This window comes from Schizophyllum commune (assembly GCF_000143185.2).
Source record: "Schizophyllum commune H4-8 unplaced genomic scaffold SCHCOscaffold_1, whole genome shotgun sequence".
NCBI classification, from domain to species: domain Eukaryota; kingdom Fungi; phylum Basidiomycota; class Agaricomycetes; order Agaricales; family Schizophyllaceae; genus Schizophyllum; species Schizophyllum commune.
Window position 1 is genome coordinate 274,744 of NW_026089538.1, and position 21,497 is coordinate 296,240.

The 21,497-nt window shown below is 56.4% G+C and overlaps 9 protein-coding genes across 9 annotated transcripts; 4 read left to right on the forward strand and 5 right to left on the reverse strand.

The window, feature by feature from the left end:
• Nucleotides 1–368: 368 nt before the first annotated feature.
• SCHCODRAFT_01147332 (Aldo/keto reductase) lies at nucleotides 369–1,983 on the forward strand (the record flags this gene model as incomplete). Its single annotated transcript, XM_050341108.1, has 10 exons — nucleotides 369–443; nucleotides 489–557; nucleotides 612–703; nucleotides 758–805; nucleotides 870–998; nucleotides 1,052–1,156; nucleotides 1,209–1,357; nucleotides 1,407–1,512; nucleotides 1,565–1,844; nucleotides 1,895–1,983. Exons 1-10 carry the CDS (start codon nucleotides 416–418, stop codon nucleotides 1,981–1,983), a joined length of 1,095 nt encoding a protein of 364 aa, XP_050202613.1. The 5' UTR covers nucleotides 369–415.
• A 1,105-nt stretch (nucleotides 1,984–3,088) lies between these two features.
• Nucleotides 3,089–4,646, forward strand: SCHCODRAFT_01147329 (Aldo/keto reductase; the record flags this gene model as incomplete). The annotated part of the gene is made up of 9 exons (XM_003036264.1): nucleotides 3,089–3,206; nucleotides 3,284–3,375; nucleotides 3,431–3,520; nucleotides 3,571–3,672; nucleotides 3,726–3,830; nucleotides 3,882–3,957; nucleotides 4,076–4,176; nucleotides 4,227–4,509; nucleotides 4,555–4,646. The coding sequence occupies 9 exons, from the start codon at nucleotides 3,089–3,091 to the stop codon at nucleotides 4,644–4,646; spliced, it is 1,059 nt and encodes a 352-aa protein (XP_003036310.1).
• A 221-nt stretch (nucleotides 4,647–4,867) lies between these two features.
• On the reverse strand, nucleotides 4,868–6,634 carry SCHCODRAFT_02481529 (MFS general substrate transporter; the record flags this gene model as incomplete). Its single annotated transcript, XM_003035441.2, has 7 exons — nucleotides 4,868–5,383; nucleotides 5,433–5,537; nucleotides 5,587–5,966; nucleotides 6,019–6,145; nucleotides 6,198–6,394; nucleotides 6,443–6,499; nucleotides 6,547–6,634. The coding sequence occupies 7 exons, from the start codon at nucleotides 6,632–6,634 to the stop codon at nucleotides 4,868–4,870; spliced, it is 1,470 nt and encodes a 489-aa protein (XP_003035487.1).
• Nucleotides 6,629–8,542, forward strand: SCHCODRAFT_02522616 (Zn-dependent exopeptidase). The gene is made up of 5 exons (XM_003036263.2): nucleotides 6,629–7,467; nucleotides 7,514–7,700; nucleotides 7,754–8,133; nucleotides 8,183–8,323; nucleotides 8,391–8,542. Exons 1-3 carry the CDS (start codon nucleotides 6,982–6,984, stop codon nucleotides 8,122–8,124), a joined length of 1,044 nt encoding a protein of 347 aa, XP_003036309.1. The 5' UTR covers nucleotides 6,629–6,981; the 3' UTR covers nucleotides 8,125–8,133; nucleotides 8,183–8,323; nucleotides 8,391–8,542.
• Nucleotides 8,517–9,328, reverse strand: Hyd4 (fungal hydrophobin; the record flags this gene model as incomplete). The annotated part of the gene is made up of 3 exons (XM_003035440.2): nucleotides 8,517–9,028; nucleotides 9,077–9,153; nucleotides 9,213–9,328. Coding segments are annotated over 3 exons (332 nt in total), but the record flags the coding sequence as incomplete, so codon positions are not given.
• Nucleotides 9,329–10,277: 949 nt separating this feature from the next.
• On the reverse strand, nucleotides 10,278–11,058 carry SCHCODRAFT_02484050 (uncharacterized protein; the record flags this gene model as incomplete). The annotated part of the gene is made up of 4 exons (XM_003035439.2): nucleotides 10,278–10,547; nucleotides 10,597–10,721; nucleotides 10,773–10,931; nucleotides 10,986–11,058. The coding sequence occupies 4 exons, from the start codon at nucleotides 11,056–11,058 to the stop codon at nucleotides 10,278–10,280; spliced, it is 627 nt and encodes a 208-aa protein (XP_003035485.1).
• Nucleotides 11,059–11,682: 624 nt separating this feature from the next.
• Nucleotides 11,683–15,608, reverse strand: SCHCODRAFT_02682159 (uncharacterized protein; the record flags this gene model as incomplete). Its single annotated transcript, XM_003035438.3, has 8 exons — nucleotides 11,683–12,539; nucleotides 12,588–12,837; nucleotides 12,893–13,413; nucleotides 13,466–13,605; nucleotides 13,765–13,838; nucleotides 13,937–14,595; nucleotides 14,643–14,880; nucleotides 14,938–15,608. The coding sequence occupies 8 exons, from the start codon at nucleotides 15,606–15,608 to the stop codon at nucleotides 11,775–11,777; spliced, it is 3,318 nt and encodes a 1,105-aa protein (XP_003035484.1). The 3' UTR covers nucleotides 11,683–11,774.
• A 167-nt stretch (nucleotides 15,609–15,775) lies between these two features.
• SCHCODRAFT_02604210 (uncharacterized protein) lies at nucleotides 15,776–17,298 on the reverse strand. Its single transcript, XM_003035437.3, has 10 exons — nucleotides 17,261–17,298; nucleotides 17,094–17,208; nucleotides 17,006–17,039; nucleotides 16,862–16,950; nucleotides 16,773–16,803; nucleotides 16,639–16,715; nucleotides 16,558–16,586; nucleotides 16,411–16,502; nucleotides 16,053–16,203; nucleotides 15,776–15,987 (listed from the first exon to the last, which is right to left on the reverse strand). Exons 1-9 carry the CDS (start codon nucleotides 17,284–17,286, stop codon nucleotides 16,121–16,123), a joined length of 576 nt encoding a protein of 191 aa, XP_003035483.1. The 5' UTR covers nucleotides 17,287–17,298; the 3' UTR covers nucleotides 15,776–15,987; nucleotides 16,053–16,120.
• Nucleotides 17,299–17,378: 80 nt separating this feature from the next.
• Nucleotides 17,379–21,449, forward strand: SCHCODRAFT_02522630 (uncharacterized protein). Its single transcript, XM_003036262.3, has 8 exons — nucleotides 17,379–17,593; nucleotides 17,658–18,178; nucleotides 18,237–18,492; nucleotides 18,539–19,193; nucleotides 19,525–19,634; nucleotides 19,694–20,232; nucleotides 20,277–20,523; nucleotides 20,574–21,449. Exons 1-8 carry the CDS (start codon nucleotides 17,480–17,482, stop codon nucleotides 21,351–21,353), a joined length of 3,222 nt encoding a protein of 1,073 aa, XP_003036308.1. The 5' UTR covers nucleotides 17,379–17,479; the 3' UTR covers nucleotides 21,354–21,449.
• The last annotated feature ends 48 nt before the right edge of the window (nucleotides 21,450–21,497 follow it).

Sequence of the window (21,497 nt, forward strand, 5' to 3'; positions counted from 1 at the left end):
ATATTTGGCCGTGCCCTTCATGAACGTAACACCTGTAGCGACTCGACCCTCATGCCTTGTCATGACTCATGCTTTTGAAAGCCCAGCAGTCCGAGTCGCGAGCTGGCGTCAGCAGACTACCACCACCTCCGCTTCGGACTTGGGCGCACTGCACCTACAATGCCGGGGACTTCCCTATACCGGGATACGTCCGAGGAGAGACGCACTTCCTGACCTCTTGACTTGGCGCTGGGCCTTTATGAACGCGGCAGGCGCACGATTTTCTGCTGTCCGAGACGGTGCTGACGTTGTGACAGCCCACGAATACGCGGGTCACTGCCGGATCCTCCCACCGGGCCTCGACGCTCATGCCGCTATAAGAGCGAGGTGGAAATGGCCCTTTGCCATATCCGCCCACGCCGACGCGCTATCCAGAATGTCTTACCCCAAGAAGGTTCCTTACGGTACGCTCGTTCTGTATCAGAGGCGCGTATATCTGACAAGCGTAGTGCGTCTCGGAAACTCCGGACTGAAGGTCTCGAAGATCATCTTGGGATGTTTGTCGTATGGGTCTCCAGGTGCGCGTTGCCTGATACTACGTCGGTCTATGCTGTTTCTAACATCTCCTCAAGAATATCAGCCCTGGGTCCTCGGCGAAGAGGAGGGGATCAAGCACATCAAGGTCGCGTACGACCTGGGCATCAATACCTTCGACACCGCCAACGTGCGTATGAGTCTGCATCCTTGCCTCCAAAGCCTCGCTGACATCGACTTGCAGGTTTACAGCAACGGCCTCTCGGAAGTCGTCCTTGGAAAGGCGATCAAAGTGAATAACCTACCGCGCGACGAGATCGTGGTTATGACGAAGGCAAGTCTTTCAATTCTGCCAGGCGAACAGCAAGCCGATGGATGCCTTGAAGCTGTACTCCGAGGTGAAGCGCAACGTCAACGAGTACTTTACTCTAGACATCGACCCGGATACGACGGGATACGTCAACCAGCACGGGTTGAGCCGCAAAGTAAGCTACTCAAGAGACTGTGCAAGGGTCGGACACTGATGAGGTTCACCCAGCACATCTTCGACTCAGTCAAGCACAGCTTGGAGCGCCTTCAGTTGGACTACATTGACGTGCTACAATGCCACCGCTTCGACAAGGACACCCCAATTGCGGAGACGGTAGGGTTGATCTTCTCCTCTTGAGGACGTGCACTGATCTTCATTGGCGCAGATGGAGGCGCTGCACGATGTCGTGAAGGCCGGATGGGTTCGCTACATAGGCATGTCGTCGTGCTGGGCATACCAATGTGCGTATAGCTTCCTCAAAGGAAGCATCAGCGCTGACGTATCTCCCGCCCGTCCCAGTCAATGCCATGCAGAGTACGTAGACCCAGAAAGATTGCCTTCACCCCTTTCTGACCCTTCTGAGCTCAGACTACGCGATTCAGAACAAGCTCACGCCGTTTATCTCGATGCAGAACCACTACAGTCTCATTTACCGCGAGGAAGAGCGCGAGATGTTCCCCACGCTTCAGGTACTCGCTTCCCAGGCTTTCCGAGCGCTCACGCTCACTTCGCCCTTCTCAGCAATACGGTGTCGGTTCGATCCCATGGTCGCCTCTTGGCCGCGGCGTCCTCACTCGTCCCATCAGCCAACGGACGAAGCGCGGCGAGACTGACGAGTTTATCGGGTTTTATAAGAACGCCAAAGAGAGCATGGAGTCCATCGTCAACCGCGTCGAGGAGCTTGCGAAGAAGAAGGGTTGCAGCATGGCACAGTTGGCGCTCGCGTGGATCATGGCTCGACCGGGCGTGTCGGCTCCAATTGTGGGCACGACGTCGCTCGATAACTTGCGCGATCTGGCTGGTGAGTGAGAGAGGGGGGCGTATGGGGCGCTGACGGCTGACGCGCTTGAGCAGGTGCGGTAGACGTCAAGTTGTCGGCGGAAGAAATGAAGTATATGGAGGAGCCTTACACTCCTCAAGCTATCCTAGGTCATTTCTGAAGACATTCTGCACAGTATATGAATGAAAATCTTCAGATACGCATTCATTGAAAGACTCAGAGAAATCTCATGGTGCAGCTCGCTATCACACCGTTCCCCGATCTCTCACTGAGCATAGGTCCGAGCAAACGATGGAATTTGTCAAAACGAGCTTGTCCTGCGTCTGGTCATACGTCAGCCCGAGACATGGCGGGAAGCCCTTCAGTCTTCCATACAGAATCGGCGTTACATTTGCGAACAATGCCAGTGTCACGCTGGTGTCACGGTTGAACTCTTGATCACATGCTCACGCGGCGGTTCCCGTCACCCATCAGTTTCCCAGGCCGCACACCGGCTTGTCTTCCTCAGCCGCTGCTTTTTCTTGAGCTGTAACTCAACGAACACCCGATCTACCGGAATTTACCAAACCAAGAACGACTTGGCAAACTCCTCACAAGAAGGGAAACAGCGTTGTCTTCGTGCGAAGCGGTTGCGACCCGGATTTTTAAGGACCTCGGCAATAACTTTCGAGGGACTAGCGTTGCCCTCAAGTGAGGTCGTCTAATCCTCAACCTCAAAATGAAGATAGCCTCTTTATTCGATCTTCATTGGCCCGATTCTTTCCGAGAAGCTGGCTGAGGACTTCAGTGGAAGCGCGCATGGATCTATTGCGCCAGAGCAACCTTCGCAGGGGCTTTCTGCTTCGCGAAGATCAGAGCTGCTTATGCTGAGTAAAAGCCTTTTTTTCTAATCGGCCGGGTTCCGCGGGCTGGCGTTGTGGTCTCACTTCAAGCGCCCCGCCCACATCGAGCTTGGATTGGAAGAGGCGGTAGTAAGGCTATCACGGATCGCATCCGCTTATAGGCTCACTGAAATATTACGACTTGGCGCTTTAGGACATGAACGCCGGGTCAATACCAGCTCTTTTGCTAGTTGCTGACGCGGCGACGAGCAACGTATACGCGGTTCGCAGCCGCAACTCTCACTCCATCGGTTCAATTTGGGCCGCTCTGACCCTTCAAAAGCGCCTAGTATCGACTGCTAAGAGGCGCACTGACTTCTCTGTAGCTTTCACAGCCTCTTTTCGCCTCTCATAATGTCGTATCCGAAGAAGGTCTCCTATGGTATGGCCTCCTTAGCTATTAGACGATGCACGCACGACCTAACCAACATAGTTCGCTTGGGTAACTCTGGCCTCAAGGTCTCCAGAATCATCCTCGGGTGTATGTCATATGGTTCTCCAGGTACGTACGATATTACATTTCCCCCAAGGCCCTCCCTTTGTTCGCCGTCCATTGTCTCCGCCTCACGGCTTTCCCAGAGTGGCAATCTTGGGTTCTCGGCGAGGAGGAAGGTATCAAGCACATCAAGGCTGCTTACGACGCGGGCATCAACACCTTCGATACGGCCAATGTGCGAATGGGGACACTCGACTGGGGTCGTTCTTCCAGGACTGACTTTGCTGCAGGCGTATAGCAACGGGCTGTCGGAAGTCGTTCTCGGAAAGGCTATTAAGCAGCACAACTTGCCGCGCGACGAAATCGTGGTCATGACGAAGGTAAGCCCACTGAGGGCGTCAATCGCAGCATCCGCTTAAATCTTGCGTAGGTATACGCAGAGGTGAAGCGCAACATAAACGAGAGCTTCACCCCTCCCAATGTCGATCCGGATACAATTGGCTATGTCAACCAGCATGGTCTGAGCCGCAAGGTAAGCTGTATAAAACATGCTTTGCGGGATTTGACGCTGACAAATACGCATAGCACATCTTCGACTCGGTGAAGCATAGCTTGGAGCGGTTGCAGCTCGACTACATCGATGTGCTGCAGTGCCACCGTTTCGACAAGGATACGCCCATCGAAGAGACGGTACGGCAACGTGCTCTTATGGACCCTGTGCACGAGCTGATCTCCTTGGAGATGGAGGCTTTGCATGACGTTGTCAAGGCGGGCTGGGTCCGCTACATCGGCATGTCGTCCTGCTGGGCATATCAATGTAAGCACGTCCTCTTCGATTGAAGTCTGGTTGTCGCTCATCCTATTTTCCAGTCAACGCTATGCAAAGTATGCTCGCCTCTCCAGCTCATCCTCGGACTCCTCTGACCATCTTTCAGGCTACGCGATCCAGAACAAGCTCACGCCCTTCATCTCGATGCAAAACCACTACAGCCTCATCTACCGCGAAGAGGAGCGCGAGATGTTCCCCACCCTCAAGGTACGACTTCTCTTACGCCCTCCTCAATCTCACGTTTCACCTCCATCCAGCAATATGGAGTTGGCGCCATTCCCTGGTCGCCCCTCGCCCGCGGCATGCTCACCCGCCCGCTCACCGAGCAGAAGACCAAGCGCGGCGAGACCGACCGCTTCATTGGCCAGTACAGCAAATCGCAGGCGAGTCTGGAGGCCATCGTCAACCGCGTCGAAGAGCTGGCGAAGAAGAAGGGATGCAGCATGGCCCAGCTCGCCTTGGCGTGGAACATGAGCCGCCCGGGAGTGACTGCACCGATTGTGGGGACGACGTCGCTGGAGAACTTGAACGACCTGATTGGTGAGTGCAAACGGTACAGAAGATGGGGCAATGGTTCTGACTAAGACATAGGCGCGGTCGATGTCAAGCTGACGGAGGAGGAGATGAAGTATCTGGAGGAGCCGTACACCCCGCAGGGAGTTATCGGGCATATGTAAAGTAGCGGGCTTGTTGTACTAACCATTCAAGGCATGTAGCACGACGAACGAATAGACCCGTAACACCTTCGAACCTCAAGTTCAAGATCGAAGCCTGATGCTATATCGTCTTTGCCGCGAGCTGGTGATGTACAAGAAACTGAATCGAATACGAGAACAACAATTATCCCTGACGACGTACATATACAAGGAAGACCTTAGGCTAGGGCAATCCGGTGCAATCATTCCCGCAAGACATTGGGATCCTTCTTCTCGAACTCCGACAAAGCAACAATCTCTCCAACACCCGCACCAGGCAGCTCACCCGCCGCCCCCGCGTAGTCGATATCATCAATCTTCTCCGTGTGGTTCGTCACCCGCATCAGCACCAGCGGGAGCAAGCATACGAGCGCGCCCGCCGTGAGGCCCCAGTACGAGCCGAACATGTCCACATATGGCTTCTTGTTCGCGTCGAGCGAGAACACGATAGCCGCCCCCGCCGCGCCGAACACCTTGTAGAAAGCGGCGTACATGGAGAGCACGAGCGGGTCGTTGGAGAGGCAGCCCATGATCCAGTAGGCGTAGCACTGCCACGCGCCGTCAAGGAAGCCATAGAAGAAGTAGAGGCAGACGTAGGCGCGGCTGCGGGAGTCGAGGGAGTCCATGACGTCGTAGGGGACGCCGCGGTGGGACTCGCGGAAGGGGAAGACGCCGGCAATGAGGATGGCGTTGAGCATGACGAACATGAAGACCCAGCCCTAGGTCGTGTGAGCGAGAATACAATTAGGAAGGTCAGGAGATACTTACAGCGATCGCGCGCGTGCGGCGGTTGAAGCGCTTCAGGTCGAGGAGGAGACCGGGGACGACAGCACCGACGAGGGTCGCAAGATTATACCAGATGCTGTTGAAGCCCTGTGAAGCTTAAACATCGTGTCGGCGATCCAGTCGAGTGGTCACACACCCTGCTCCGCACGTTGAAGAAGTACGAGTTGTAGTCGTTGCTCTGGTATGGGATGTACCACAAACCACAGAACGCGTAGGGGAAGAACAGCATGATGTACGGCTCGCGACGAAGCGCCGTCGGCAAGTTCTTCATCTCTTGAATGATGGACGTTGAGGTGTGGAGGAAGACCTTGCTGCCGTCGTCGCGCACGACCTTGCTGGGGCGGACGAGGAAAAGCGCGAAGATAGAGCCGCACATCATGAGGATGAAGAGCGCGACGTAGGTACCATCCTTGACGCTGCCGCTCTCGGTTTGGTTCCAGTTGTCAACGGTGGGGATGATGGAACCAATGACAGCACCCATCGACCAGATAGCCCAGAAGATCGCGATATACCGACCTGGATATAGTCCGTCAGACACCGGATTGGGGAAAGAAAAGGTCAAGCGTACCTTTCTGGTGTTCGAGGGGGTACGACATGAGTATGGTCCCCTCGGCAGTCCAGAACAAGCCAGCAGCAACACCGCACGCTGCACCACCAAACATAACGAAGCCATCGTTCGCGGTGTGGTTGAAGCACTTGCATGCAAGGTCAATTGACTGCTCGTGCCATGAATGGAGGGGTACGTACCCAGAAGGACGCCGCGTACAGTGCGTAGCCAACACCACCAAATGCGAGCGTCACCTTTGGACCTAGGTAGTTGCAGACCGGGCCGGAAATGAGAGCAATGGCAGCGAAGAGTGCGTAGAGGACGGTATTCGAGTTATCAGCCGTGGTAGCATCGAGTTGGCCCGCGCCACCGATGGAGCCGAGGACATTGAACATGCCTGATCATGTATTAGTGAAGCATTTGGAAAAGAGGACAGTTCACGCACCAACGACGAGGAAACAGATGAACCCAATGAGACATGTCTGCGCCAACGTCGACCGGACTGTCCAAGAGTTAGTCGAGTACATGAGGGAACGATAGCACACGCACAGGGCGGGAGGGAGATGGGCCCGACGCGATGCCACTTCGGCGGCTCCAGGAAGGTCGCCTGCGCTTCGACGTTCTTCTCGGCTGCCATGGTGGTCGGATGCAAGACGCGTCTCGAGTCAAGCGGGGAGCAAGCCTATCATCTGACCCTACGAGGCGCATTATAGCGGGCAGCGCGTTATCTTCTTATCGTTCCCCTACGATCGCGTGAGGTTCAGGGAGCCGGTGGGCTAAGGAGGATGGAGAGGGCTCCAAAAATAGACGGCGGTATGTTATGTCGGGGCGGGATACGGGATACGGCCTGCGGGGGGCGGCGGCAGGCACGACGAGCGGCGGCAAAAGGGAACGTGGAGTGATCGGCGCCTCCTCTTGATAGGCTATAGCCTATAGGACCTGGGTATCCGGAGAGTAGTGGCCCGCCCGCTCCGGCATTCTACCATGGAATCTCTCCTTCGCGATCTCGTCGACATCGAGTCGCTCACCGGCGACGAGGGGCGCGTTGGGGGGCGTCTCGCTAGCGTCCTCCGCGCGAAAGGGTTCACCGTAGAGCTTCTCCCCATCGCCCCGAGTTCTCCGCGGGCGAACGTATACGCATACCTGGGGGACGTACGCAAGACACGGTGTCTGCTGACCACCCACATCGATACCGTCCCTCCCTTCATTCCCTTCTCTGGGCCCGACGCAGAGGAGAAGGTCTACGGTCGGGGAACGTGCGACGCGAAGGGCGCCGCGGTCGCGATGATCGGGGCAGCGGAGCGCCTGATTGCAGCGAAGGAGGTCAAGCCTGGCGATCTCGCGCTTCTGTTCGTGGTCGGCGAAGAGGTTGATGGCGTCGGCATGAAGGCCGCGAGCGAGCTCGGCTTGCGATGGGAGAGCATCGCGTTCGGCGAGCCGACGGACAGCAAGCTGGCACTGGGACATAAGGTGCGTGCTTGTGGCTGAAGAGCTGGCCGTGGCTGACGATAATCAGGGTATCCTGCTCCTAAGACTGCAGGCCGCAGGTCATGCGTGCCATAGCGGCTACCCCCACCTTGGTCACTCGGCAAACCACACGCTTGTGATCCTCCTCGCCGACATCTTGAAGCTCGAGTTCCCCCGTGATCCCCTCCTCGGACCATCCTCTGTAAACGTCGGCACTATATCCGGCGGCGAGGCTCGTGCGTGCGCCCATCTTCCATCTACCGAGCAGACGCTCACCGCATCCCCGCAGCCAACATCCTGTCCCCCTCCGCGAGCGCCGCCGTCTCGATCCGCGTCTCCTGCGAGTTCGATGCCGTCAAGCGCGAGACGCTCGCGTTGATCGGCAGGCACCCAGAGGTCTCGTATGAGATCGTGGCAGAGTATCCGCCTCCGAACATCCAATCCTCCGTACCCGGATTCGACACAATCAACGTCGGGTTCGGTACAGACATCCCATTCCTCAAGTACCACGACGGGCCTGAGGTTCGGAAGTACCTATATGGGCCGGGAAGTATCTTCCTCGCCCACACCGCGAACGAGCACGTCGCGCTCGCCGATCTGGAGGCGTGCGCCGACGGTTACAGGCGGCTAGTGCTCCATTGTTTGTCGACCATGCCGTGATTAGCCTGTCTTAATTCAGTCAGTCGGAGGCGGGTACAATGAGTAGATCGTTACTTACAGACCTGCTTGGTTGAAGATAGGCGGGACTGCTGAAGCATTGGGCCGCCCGGTCCGGGAGGCTAAACAAGGTGATCGCAGCAACAAAGCACCTCGACCGCAGCGTATCCGGGCTGCGCTATCGGTGTAGTCTCAGTCGACGCTGGATTAGGGGAGTCAACGTCAGCTCCTGCAATCAAGTTCTGGAAGAGATAGAGCCTCTGCCGTACCTTGCAGCAAAGGGTCATGCAGCCCTTGACATAAGGAGTTCGAGCGCTTCTCGCGCGTCCTGGGGCGACCCCACAGCAGTACACGGCGAGAGACACGGTAGGTCTGTGTTTGAAGCGGCTGCTGCTCTGGTTCAGTCCTTCTCCGTTGATTGGGACCATGGGTGTCATGGACAAGCCGCAAAAAGAACAAAGCACTCCATAGTTGGTTGTAAATTCCCACGATCAGGAAGGTGAAGTCACCTTGGCTGAAGGCTGTGGAAGTCCAGCCAGCTTCAACCCCTCCGGTGTCAATTGAACCCAGCGTTAACTGCGTTCATTGTAATCCCCCTCCAGAGAGTACCTTAGCGAGCACGCAACTGAGGTTTTTCACCGAAGCGACCACAGATGCAGGCAAGTATTAGCAGTCCATAGGATATCCACCATAGCCCATCCCACTCCCTCCCTCCCACCCCCTCTCGAACTCTCTCAACCACGAGCACTTGGTGTGAAGCGCGAACGTCTACGCCTTCAGGTCAATGGGCGTGCAACCGACGTTGACGAGGCCGGTTTCGTGGACGTTCTCGCAGCAGACCGCCTGCGCCGAGGCCTGGCACGCGCCACCGACACCAACGAGGGACAGCGGGCTGCAGTGAAGGCCGCTGTTGATGATGATGAGTAGCGTTCAGCGCGATGCATAGCGGACCTACACAAGGGGGCCAGTGATGGGGCCGATGAGGGCGCCGATAAGGCCAGCGGTAACGTCGCTCTGCGCGGCGTCCTTGGGCTAGAAAAGGTTGTCAAGAACGCGCCAAGGGGCAGAGCAGCAGAGTATCAGATACTCACGGTCGTGACCTGGTTGCAGCATTGCACTTCGCCAGTGTTGCACTTGTTGTTGCCAGGAGCGGCAGCGCTGACGAGGAGCGGGAGAGCGAGAACAGCGGCGAGAGTGAAGCGCATTGTGGATGCAAGGGTGGTGATGAGAGTAGGTGGATATGAGAGTTGAAGGGAAGGCGACTGAAGCTGGCTCTGAAGTGGTGAGGAAGCTGGGGATTGGAGGAGCGAGCAGACACCTTATATACCTCCCTGGCTACGTATTTCCGCTTCCATGAACGCATACGAAGTGAGAGGTGGACGGCCGTTCGCATGGTAGTCGGGAGGGCCACCGTTGCTGGTCGGCAGAGTGGCTGTCGCATCCACATCCGCGCCGTGTCTTGTTGAGGTGAACTGAATACGACACCGCGTAGTAATGCAGTTGAACCGCGTAACGATTCGAGTAAACCGAATATCTGTCTAGCGCCGTCAGCCTAACATCACAGGGAGTGGCGCAGAATCACATACGTCTGCGTACCAGCTCCGCGCAGGCGAATTTGGGGGCGTAGGTTGGGCGTAAATTGGGCGTGAAGTGCTAGAGGCGACGATCATTCGGCCCACTTCCGAAAGCTTAAAAGACCTGTATGAGGACTTGCGTGGCAGACTGAAGCAGCTGCATTGGTACCGACTCGGCAGCGCGTCCCGCGCATACTTCTAGGTGATTTGCGTCGGAATTACAGTGACCTTGGCTTGAGCTGATGATTGGCGTAGTTGGCGTGGACTGCGCATGCCAGTCCGCTTGTGACGGCGGCTGAAGGGATGGTGATGGGCAGGCTTGGAGGTGGGCCGAATGATGTCCAGGGTGGATGACGCGGTAAGCGACAGACCCTACAGGCTACCTTCTGAGCGCGATCGAGCTTCCACGGAATCAGCGATGGACTACAAGCGCAACACGCGACGTATAGCGAACCCGGACGGGATCCTTGCGAGGCATGCGACGTATTGCATTCGACATCATAGAACAGAGAGAAGTGTAGTTGTACAAGGATAGTAGCGAGGATAGATTGTGTAAGGGGTGCGGGCGCGTCGGTGGATGTCCTATGTTGAATTTGGCGTCTCGCGAACGACCTCGATCAGAGGTCGCCGGCGTGGTAGGGGCTTGATAATCCTGGGCTCCGAAGGCGCCGCGTCACTCGATGACAGATCCGACTCCGAGTCGTCAGAGTCCGAATCGGAATCCGAGTCCTCCTCAGAGTCGTCGCCGCTGATAGAGGACGAGGACATGGATTCTTCAGAGACGGACGAGGAATCTGATTCTGAAGATGGATCGCCGGGCCGCCGAATGGAGTAAACGCCTAGTCCGAGGTCCTAGAGGGAAAATCAGAAGGGGTAATGAAGAGTGAGGGTGAGGACGCACCATCTCAATATAGGGTCCTTCCTCGTCCTCCAAGTGCTCGATATCGAGCTCCTGCGCGGCGCGCTGCTGCAGCCGCTCGTTCTCTGCTTGCATCTGCGGCAGGAAAGCTTGCACGCGGGACATCACTGCATCTATGTCAGCCTTCCAATTTAGGAGTAGGTGGATTCGCCACGCACATTCAGTCGGCGGCTCTACCGCAAACGTCTCCCTATTACCCGGGCCAATTTTGGGGAGTCCTGTCGATGGTCCGGCTGCATTTCCGCTCATGAGAGCCTCCAGTATAGCTTCTGGATCCCGACGCTCAATTGTTCCATTCAAACGATCGAGGGTGGACTCTGAGTACTGCGAGCGTCAGCAAAACCTTCCAATGTGCCAGACCATTTTCGTACGTAGACGACGCTGCCTTTCTTCAGGATCATCGATCTCAAGTTTCGGCAAGCTACTTGGCGCTGGTGAAGCCATGATGGGGTGGAACGGCCAAAGATGGTGCTAAGAAGGAAGCCCTGTTGTCTGCGCCGATCTGGGGGAAGGCCGGGCCGGTTCGCTAGCCCTCTGAGTCACGTGCTGTTCTTCGCACGGTTGAAGTTCGAGTTGCCGCCGCGCTTTGTAATTCGCTGCACCTCCTGCAAGGAAGAAATATACGCGGAGATTACAGTATATCGATAGACCATCGTCATTGAGAAGTTCAACATGGGAAAATGTTGCTATAGACTTACTACACCCAGGAGGCAATACTACTCGCAGCGCAAAGGATTTTGCTCATGGCGCTTTACAGCTAGTTGCAGAACGATAGACGCCCCCTGCAAAGACGCTGTGGAGCCCGCCTGGCCGGTCCGAACGCGCCTTCGCATCATCTGCACGCTCAGGACACGCAGCCAATGCCTTTCAGAGGCGCATCTACGCTAGTTGACGGAGGCTGAGGGTACCCACCAACCAGCCTGAGCTATCCCCGCGCAGGTGCGACGACCAGTCCACTGCTTTTCGCATCTCGTTATACGAGCAGCGCGCCGTCGTGCGCCTGCTGCCCTCTCGCCGAGGCCCGGCGTGGCGCGCCTGGCGTCATATCTCGCGTGGGGAGCGGGGTAGGCGCGGGAGCGGGGGGCGTCTATCGTTTTGCAACTAGCTGTAACGGGATATAAAGTGCGCAGCGAGTGCAAAATATGGGTAGAATATTGAGTCTACATGGAAGCGGGTAGATAATCGAAAACAAGCAATCGGGGAGGCTCATCACCCTCTTCCACGATGGCGCAAAGACGACCAGACGCCGGGCAGAAGTCCACGAAACGCAATTCACGCTGCCCCCATGCGGAATTGCTGCGGTCCAGCAGCTCAACAACGGAGATGTCATACTGACCGTCCTCATCTCGTGCCGAGTTTCTGTGCTCGACGTGGATAAACACGCCCGCCTGGTCGTTCTCGCGCCCAATCGCTTCGTCCATCTCCTCGGTATAATCCTCCTCGTTCCACTCCTCGTACGGGATGCCCAAACGCTCGAAATAAGTCTCGCGCCTCCCGAGTTGCGCGTCGATGTCGGGATCGATCCATCCTGTTCGATGCCCCAGGATGAACACGCTACCGACGCAGGCACGGGGCGTTCCGACATCGCAGCACTGCATCTCGTAACCGCTGTCCGGATACAGATTCAGGTTCTCGGAGGTCGGCGCTGGCACGAGCAAGCTGGCAAAATCGTTTGGCGACACGGATTCGATGCAGTACCTGTCGAGGTAGCTGTCGTCGCGAAGGTAATGGAGGTCGAGGAAAGTGGCGCCAGCCTGATTTGTTGAGTAGAGAAAGCCAGACCCAATCCAACCGCTCTCGATCGAGTGCATCACTTCATGCTTCAAAGGAAGCGGCGGCATCGTCGCCGGCGCGAAAGGCGGAATAGCGTATGTATAAAAGCCTCGAGAGTTCTTGAAGATGATGCTATTATGCGTCAAGACGCACTGCGAAGGTTGAGCAAGCGTGATAGATAAGTTCATGAAGGCGCTTACCCCATTGAGGCAGTCAAGGCCATATCGGTCCGAGACCTTCATCAGCGCGACCTGATTATGCTCGTAGTCCCATACGCCAATGATCTCCGACCCATGGCCAACGAAAGCCAGTCGACGGTCAGTGGCGCAGAAAGAGCGAGGGCTCAGTTCCTCCGGCCCTGTCAGGGAAAGCTGAGCCAGCTTTTCGCCCGTGACTTCATAGGGAAAGCCTCGGATTTTGTACGCCAGAAGCGATGCTGGCGAGTTCGTCCTAGGATATGGGTTAGCAACGATGCATGAGCTCAAAACACATGGTATGCACGCACATATGATTGGGACGAGAGGAGAAGAAGAGAATGATCTCGTCTCCAACACATGCATATTTTCCAAGGGTGCTTCCGAAAGGTAGCCACGGCCTCAGATCGTCGTCCGCTCTGTTGCCGTGTTTGTCCAACGAGAAAATGGGTTCGAGCCTTTCCACGTCGTTCAAGGGATCCTCCATGTCGTAGATACAGAGGGAAAGGTGAGTGTCCATGAGGAGATATCGGCCTCCCTGAATCAGATGAAGCCCCTTTACAGGATCCTCCCACTGGGTGAAATTCCAAGCGGTCTCCAGCACGATTTCGCGGGTGGAATCAGGCCATCCGTAGTCAGGACCGTCAGATGAATCGCTTTTAATGCTGTTCAGGAAGAGCTGAGGGCGCAGGGCAGCACAACGGAGTTCTTCGATAGACATGTGTGCTTGGTCGAATGTCGGTCCAAAGATATCATTCTCCACCATGGTCCGACATAGTGCCTCTCTCCACACAGCGCGACAAGAGGCTCGTTTCCTGATGGTATTGCTCGTCTGTACGGTAGTTCGATGTCGATGAACCACGTCCAAACACGAGGCGACGCACCAAATGCAGGCAAAAGATGTTGAAAGGGGTCAAAAACGATTGCACGTGAGCAAGAAGCTCGGAAGGGAGCCTCAGCAGGGCCATGACCAGGGAATTCCCTCCTTCGACTGTCCACGAGACGGGCGAAGGTTCCGGTGATCCTGAGCGGCGCAGACAAGACAGGGGCCAACCCAAAAGGCAAATCAAACTCGCGCTCTGAATGATCATGTGATTTCTCTCTCACGGTTGATATCTAGTGGGCGCTCGCCACACCCACCTTGCCTCATAGACATCACTCAGCTTGTACAGCAAACTCGTACTTTCAGGCCATAGGATTGTGTTATTCTCAGGCACTTTCCTCACGCGGTATGCATCGTACGACGCACGCTTGATCCTAGAAATGGAGACAATGAACATTCACATATACAAAGCATATATAGGAAGTCCCAAAGTGTCGTTAACATGTTTAAAACTATCTAGTCATCGACTGACGGCGAAGGAACATAATCGAAGATGACAACAACGCCATAGTCCTTCGCCATCTGGATCAGACGACCGGAGATTGGGCAGAAGGTGCACTCCTCTGGTCCAACTCGGGAGCAGTCCGACTCACGGGTCCACAAAGGGTCACTTCGGTCCATCAGGTCCACAACAACCGTGCCCTGCTCTCCCTCGCCGTTCCATGGCTCCACGCGTATCGTCACGCGCGTCGAATCCCGGCTGGCTCCGTCTTCACAACATTCTTTGTACTGGGTGTCTATGATTGTATCGTCGCACTTGCACAAGGTGTGCTCGAATGCACTCCGACGTCCAGGCCCCTCGCATGCAAGGTTACGAATCGATTCCACAACCAGTCCGACGGGATCGTTCGGGCTCTCCTGGGGAGGGGGCTCGATGCGATACCACACGACGGTATCCGCCATGGCTCCACTTTTGCCGAAGCGGAGGTCGAACAAGCGAACGTTCTCCCAACTGTGGCAGAGGGCTATAGTACGCAAGCGCATGTTCTCGGGAGGTAGGACAACGTAGATGGGCGCCAACGCCGAGTCGTACAGCCTGTCCGTCGTTAAAGGCTCAAGGGGAGGTATTTCGTACACCAGGATACCGCATTCCCTGGTCACGACGACCAAGTTGTGCCCCACGATGATGCACTGCATGAGGTGAGCCACGAAAAGGTCAGCCGAAGAGATGTGCACACTTTTTCGACACCAAAGCAGGTCCATGAGGCTAGCTCATTGCGCGCGAAGTCCCACACGCCCACAAATGACGCAGCCACAGTGAAACTGACCCTTTCCCCTTCAACGCTATCTAGAGAGAGTAGACACGGGTACCACGATTGCTGGGCATCGAATCGTGCGACAACCTCGCCACGAGGGCTACCGGGAAGGCCTTGAACTTTGTATACCACGGCGGAGACCCAAGGGGTCTGCTCTGTCCTTGAATATCACCATTAGTAATCCTTCAGACTTAGACAAGCGCGAAAACTCACGCACTCGGTCTCCATGTTGACGGTGATGAAAAGAAAGAGGTCATCGCCGCGAGGCATACAGAAGCACACACCCCACTTCCTGTGGTGAGGACCCTGCAAAGTGTCCACCGCCTCGGCGGGAATGGCAAATACGGGGTCGTAGGCGGGACATACTCTTCTCAGGTCGTAGATGTAGACGTAGTACGCGAGCGTGACGACCAGATACCGTCCGCCGGGAATCAGGAAGGACGGGTTGTACTCCTGCAGACGGTCATTCTCCTCGTCGCGCTCGTGTAGGTATAGCTGAATTTCATTCCGGCGAAGTGGCTCCAGATAACCGATCGTGCCCTCGGGGCAGCTCGACGCGCATCGCCTGACGCGCCGGAGAAAGACCTGAGGCCGGAGCGCTGCGTACGAGAGCTCAGAGGTAGACATGCTTTGCAGAGAGGGAAAGGTAGGCGCGAAGACGTCGTTCTCCTCAACGACACGGCGGAGCGCCTCTCGCCATACAGTGCGGCGCAGCGTGGGGTCTCGGAAAGCTCTGCAGGTCTGTGAGAGGTGGGGTGGGTGGTCGGTTGAGTACGGAGGAGAATCAGACCAAGGCTCTGAGTAGCGCACCGATTGTAGGGCCTGGATGTCGAGTGGCTTCATGAAGGACTGCACGATGATGAGGACGTCCATTGGGAGAACGAGCATGCCGGCAGTGCTCGTGGACCCCGCGTCGACAGTAGACATCGTTCAGGCAGCTGCGTCAGAGTGATCGCAAAAGAGAAGAGAGGAAACACTTTGCTCGAGTCAGAAAAACGCACAAGACGAATCAGGGATGCAGTGGCCGTTGGTGTCAAGGGTCAAAGGGGTGCATCCGATCGGCGACACCGAGGCGCGGTCACATGACTCGCAGGTGGCTCGTCGAGGCCCCTGCATGCTGCGTCCACGCCTATAACCCGGAGCCAGCGACTCTCATGCATTTCTCCTACATAGAAAGCAGCTAGTCCTAGACGCAGTTTATGCAAGCACTCGTCCCCTCGTGCCCCTCGGTCGGCATAAGATTCTCGAGCCGAAGGGGGCATATGCTCTCAAGTCGGGACACAAACATGAGTTCGAGCCGCGAACGCAGTCGCCTCATCTAGATAGACGTACCTTCCCGGAATGCATAGTCCAGCCGAGTATCGCTGTTCAAGTCCCTACGCTCATCGCAAGGTCGTATATCATTCGAGCGCTACAGGCGTGTTAACTGCGGCTTGTGCTTCTAGCTCCGCCTGCTCCTGGTTGGCGAGGCTGAGGTAGGTGTCTGGAAGCATATATGCGTCAGCGATCGGTTCAAAGGAATAGTACGAATGCGACGTGGGTGCCTCATAGCGGACGACGAGAGGAGCAGAACGAGGAGATGGACGGCGATCGCCCGTGCGCGGAAGGACGAATCACGAGGAAAAGGGAGGATGTGATGCAGGGGAACGGCCGGAGGAAGGTGTAGACGCAGCACAAGTGAAGTACGCACTCCAGAACAAGCTGACGACGCCCACGTAGGCGAAGCGGAATTGCGGGGGGACGATGGAGAAGTTGATGATTTGGGCCGGTATAAAGACGGCCCTGAGAAGTGTTAGCGTGGAGAAAAGAGATCATGACGGTCTGTGCTGCAGCATACCAGTTGCGTATAATGGTAGGGACGTAGGCCTGTAGCAAGAGAGGTTAGAGCTCGAATTGCGGAGTGAGGAGCAGTACGCACGGAGCGAACGCGATCGGGGGCTTCGTACGGCTTGCCCTCGAGCAAGCTCATCATGCTGAAGAAGTAGACGACGGCGACTGCAGGGGGGGTTAGTCAGGTCGTGCTCATATAGCCAGGATATAGACGGTACGCACTCGGCGTCAAGAACGCTTGATCGAGCCAGACCTGCAGTATCGAAGTCCCTGAGCACAGGTCACGATAGCAAGTGAGCAGTACTACGCACCCGATAGACCACCGCCCGCCTTGAGCTCGCAAACTTGATCCTGTTGAGGAACTGGTACCAAAGCGTCATGGGCGGGCCGAAGCAAACGCCTATAAGGGAGGATTGGAGTGAGCGAGATTCGCCAGTCTTGAGTTTAGTGCGCACCTCCGTAGAACGCCAGGCGCGCGGTGCGCGTGTACTTTAGGCCTCACTGTCAGCTACATCAGCTGCAAAGATGAATGCGAGCACGCACGTCATGCAGCGACCCCCGCTTCTCCACAAACTGCTGCGCGAGGACGTCCCCGCCGCTGAACAGCACGGCAGCGGTCAGGCATTGCGTGAGCATCGGGCGCTTGAGAAGGGCGGCACTGGGGTTTTGGAGGTCATTTATATGCGTTTTCCGCCAAGCAGGAGACACACTTGTACGCCCTGAAGAGGGAGGCCATGATGGACGCGTGAAGGAACGCGTCGTCGGGAACGCGATAGCGGCAACGCCGGGCCGGAATTGGCGCCGGGCGCGCCTATTAGCCCTTTGACACGAACGGCGACCGCGCCTCCAATTCGTCCTGAACGAACTCGACTTCATTGAGCTCCCCCTCCCTCGGTCTCTACGATCACTGCAACACGACTGCCTGAGCAATGACCACCATCGAGGCGGGGTCTACAGGCCCCAGCCTACTCGTTCTCCCGATGGACATCCTCACCGTCGTGCAGTCCTTCATGAAGCCACTCGATATCAAGGCCTTGCAATCGGTGCGTTACTCTGAGCTCAAACCTGCATCTCCGCCGCTTACACTTCACTGTTCACTTTTCTTAGACATGCAAAACCCTTCGAGACCCAACTCTGCGCCGCACCGTGTGGCGCGCCGCGCTCCGCCGAGTCATTGAGCAGAACGACGTCTTTGCGCCTACCTTCCCCTCTCTGCAGACCATGTCTACCTCTGAACTCTCGTACGCGGCGCTCCGCCCCCAGGTCTTTCTTCAGCGCGTCGAACGCTGCGCATCGAGCTGTCCCGAAGACAAAATCGGCTATCTAAAGCCACTCCGTCGACAAGAGGTCCAGCTAAACATCCGCGAAATCGACATCGGCGAGTATACCGATCAGTTTAGCGCGGCCTCCCTGGTTTCTGGAGGGCGATACTTGCTCGTCTTACTCAGCTTCACCATCTACATCTACGACTTGGGAGAACTACGTCCAGAACTCGACCCGATATTCATCACAACCACCAAGGATCTGGAACCACTGCCCACTCCTTGGCCCTTGAGGTTCCACCTGGACTTTCATGTTGCGCGCGGCGGTGATCTCCTCCTGTTCATCTCTTTTCTGACGAGGCAAACGTGCGTTATCTCTCAACTGCTTCGTCTGCAGTACAATATCTAATGGTGGATCTCACAGGCATGACAACACAGATGACTTTTGGGCATGCGCGAGAGTCTACAAGGTCCAAGGCCTCCCCGACACCCCTCATGGCGAGCTCATGGGACGGCTTGATTTCAAGGTCTCCTCTATGTACTCAAACTTGAGTTTATGGTGCCTCGAAGGAGATCTGGTCTCCTTCACGATGTATGGAGAACCAAATTCGCAGGTAGTAGGCGTGGGGGACTACGTTCACAGCGAAGTGGCCTCATGGAGTTGTCCTCGTGCTTCGATGGTAAGTGCGCGCGCCCCATTCATACTTTAATGACCAACTCACACAGTGTATCATCAAACGGAATCACCTCATCGTCGGAAACTACGGACGAGGCTTACTCGTGTACGAGCTTCCTCCCCTATGCCCCCTCGCGACGGAAACGCTCGAGCACTCGGTTCTGGAGCCTATTCAGATCATTCCGGCTGTCGAGGGTCTGAATCCGCTACCCATAGCAGTCTACCAGCGCTCGGTCGGTGTCCCATTATTTGATGCTTTTTTGGAGAACAAAAGTGAGATGCCGGCCAAACTTGTGCGATATCGTATCGATATACCATGCTTGGACGACGCGCCCTCCTTAGAAGACGCGCCCTCTCCAGACGACGCACTCTCACCAAACGGTCCGAACGCTTCCTTCTCGCTCGTCATAGAGTCTACATTCGACGCCACTCGCGAAGGCCCAGGCCGCCGCGCTGCGATCTCGAGAACTCTACGCGCGTGCGACGACAGTATGGTGCACACGCGCGCTATCGAACCGGACTCCGATTCTGGAGAGAAAGATCGGGAACGGGTGACGATACACGTCGAGCATGGGGATGGCGAAGCGGTGATCGCCGGGCACAATCAGGTCGGGGGCACCAAGGAGCGAGTATTCTCCCTCGTAGACTTGGTCGACCGACGCGAGGGCACCTGGAACTTCGATACCGACGCCGCACCGGAAGAATGTTCGTTCTGCCCGGTATCGGGTCGCTTGATTCAGGTCTCGTTCTGTTACGACACGGCGGTTGTCTTTGACTATATTCCCTTACCTCATACCACGGAATAGAGATTTTTGAGCTCTCCTTGTACAACAGTAGGGCTCATATGCACGGAAGTCATCCCAAGCGTTGGTTGTGCCGTGCGAAACAACGTCACATGATTTTCGGAGCCGAAAGCGTTGATCGCCGTGCTTCCGTCGCCGACTGCTTGCTTTGTTGGCTCCCTACTTATAGCTGCGCAGGCTCTCGCATCGATTCCCTCCCCCCGCCCTCACTCAGGTCACTTGAGTGGCGAAAGCCACCTGGGCAAACTCGGAACGGGCCATGAGCCTGCTGACCCTCCCTCTGGACCTCCTCGTCCTCGTCCACTCGCATCTGACGCCTCTGGACATCCTGTCGTTACATGCGGTGCGCCACACGATGAAATTCAAGAACTTCCTTCCCATGCTGATATTTACTCTCCATAGACCTGCAGAACACTCAGAAGCCCAACGCTGGGCCTCCTCGTCTGGCGAGACGCCCTGCGCCACTCCATCGAGGAGAACAACATCTTCGGACCCACCTTCGACCTCGCATCCATGTCTGTCAGCGCGCTCCGCACTGCCTCCCTGCGACACCAAGTTCTGCTGCGGGTCATAAAATCCCGGAGTCCATCATCGCAGAGCTTCGACCCTCGCTACCTGTGGCCTCGGTCTCACCGCAAAATCACGCTGGATAGAGGTTTCCTGCTTAGAATGATGAGGCAGAGGCAGGACAATGCTAGGGAGATGACCTTGCTGCAAGGCGGACGGTATTTGCTCCTGGATACGGTGTGTACGTTCCGGGTGTACGATCTCGACGATTCAGAGCGCAAGGAGCCCGAGATGACTCTGAAGCCCATCATGTTCTGGATCAAGTCCGACGACGACCAGGATATACCGACCTTGCCGGGGCGCTGCGTCCTTCGTATGCACAAGGTCGAAGGCGACGAAGTCATCTTGTTCTTCTCGATTCCAGCCATCGCAACGTACGTATCCTGCGCACCTGTTACCTCAGCTAACCATGGTACAGTGGATTCCTTCCGACATCGCTCGTGGCGTACGCTATACGCGGACTCCCTCATCAACCCCTCGGAGAAGAGATCGCTAGATACTCTCTCAAGGGGCCGGGTGAGCTATTGCCCAAGTCCTTCAGCTCCGACCGAGTCTCCTTCGTCGGTAGCGAGTCTGACGTTTTTGGCGTATGGGACTATAGGCGGGACGAAGTCGTGCTTATGCGCACTCCTCCGGACTGGTCCCGTCGAGACTCGTCGATCGAGGTGAGCGCGAAAGGACGGTCTATATCACATGCTCACAACGCCACCTTCAGTGCCTCATCACGCCAAACACCGTCATTCTGAAAAGCTCCAATGCGAAGAAGCTGGGGGTCTACGATCTACCCCCATTCGCTCCGACTACCGCGCCGCCCGTGTATGCACCCGCCTACCGCGACGTACTTCACTCGCAGGCGATCATCAAGTCCTGTCAGATCTTGCCCCTGCACGACAGCAATGGGCCCTACCTCTTCGACCTCCATCCCTTCAAAGGCGACGGCCGCTTCCATCGCTATCGCCTCGAAGCGGACCCCACTAGTGGATTGTTCATGCCCGTCCCCGATACCGCCTGGATGCAGCTGTACCCCGTCGGCATGCACCCCGTGCAAAAATACGACATGAAGAATTGCCAACTCAGGCCTCTGCGGGCGTGGGCGGATGATGTCTTTGTGGTCGGATATCGCACGGGGTGGAGGGACTCGGAGATCAGATACAAGTACCGCGCGCGCGATGAGGATTTGGACGGGCACGGCGAGGGCGAGGACGAGGAAGACAATGGCAGTGACTGGACAATTGATAGCGATGAGGCCACCAACGACGACCAGGCCAACGTCTTTCTCCATGTCCAGCACCGGGACTTGGAAAAAGGCCTGGACCGCAAGTATCCCCTCTCCATTGCTAGCATCCTGGATCGCAGCCACGAGGCGTGGGGGGAGCGGAGGTGGGAGTTCGTGGAATTTTGCCCCGCGTCTGGGAGGTTGCTCACGGTGGAAGTGCTGTCGATGAATCGCCTGGAACTGAACGTTTTCGATTACTTTCCTTCGGTCGAGGCGTGAGCCGAGGTTATCGCACACATGACATTGTTAGTCCCTGTTTGAGCTTCGCAAGTGCCGCAAAATAAAGCGGTAGAAATAAGAACTGTTTGGCTGGCCATCAATCTGCCCGTTGCATTCAAGGTAAGGCGGATGTGGTAGGCGCGT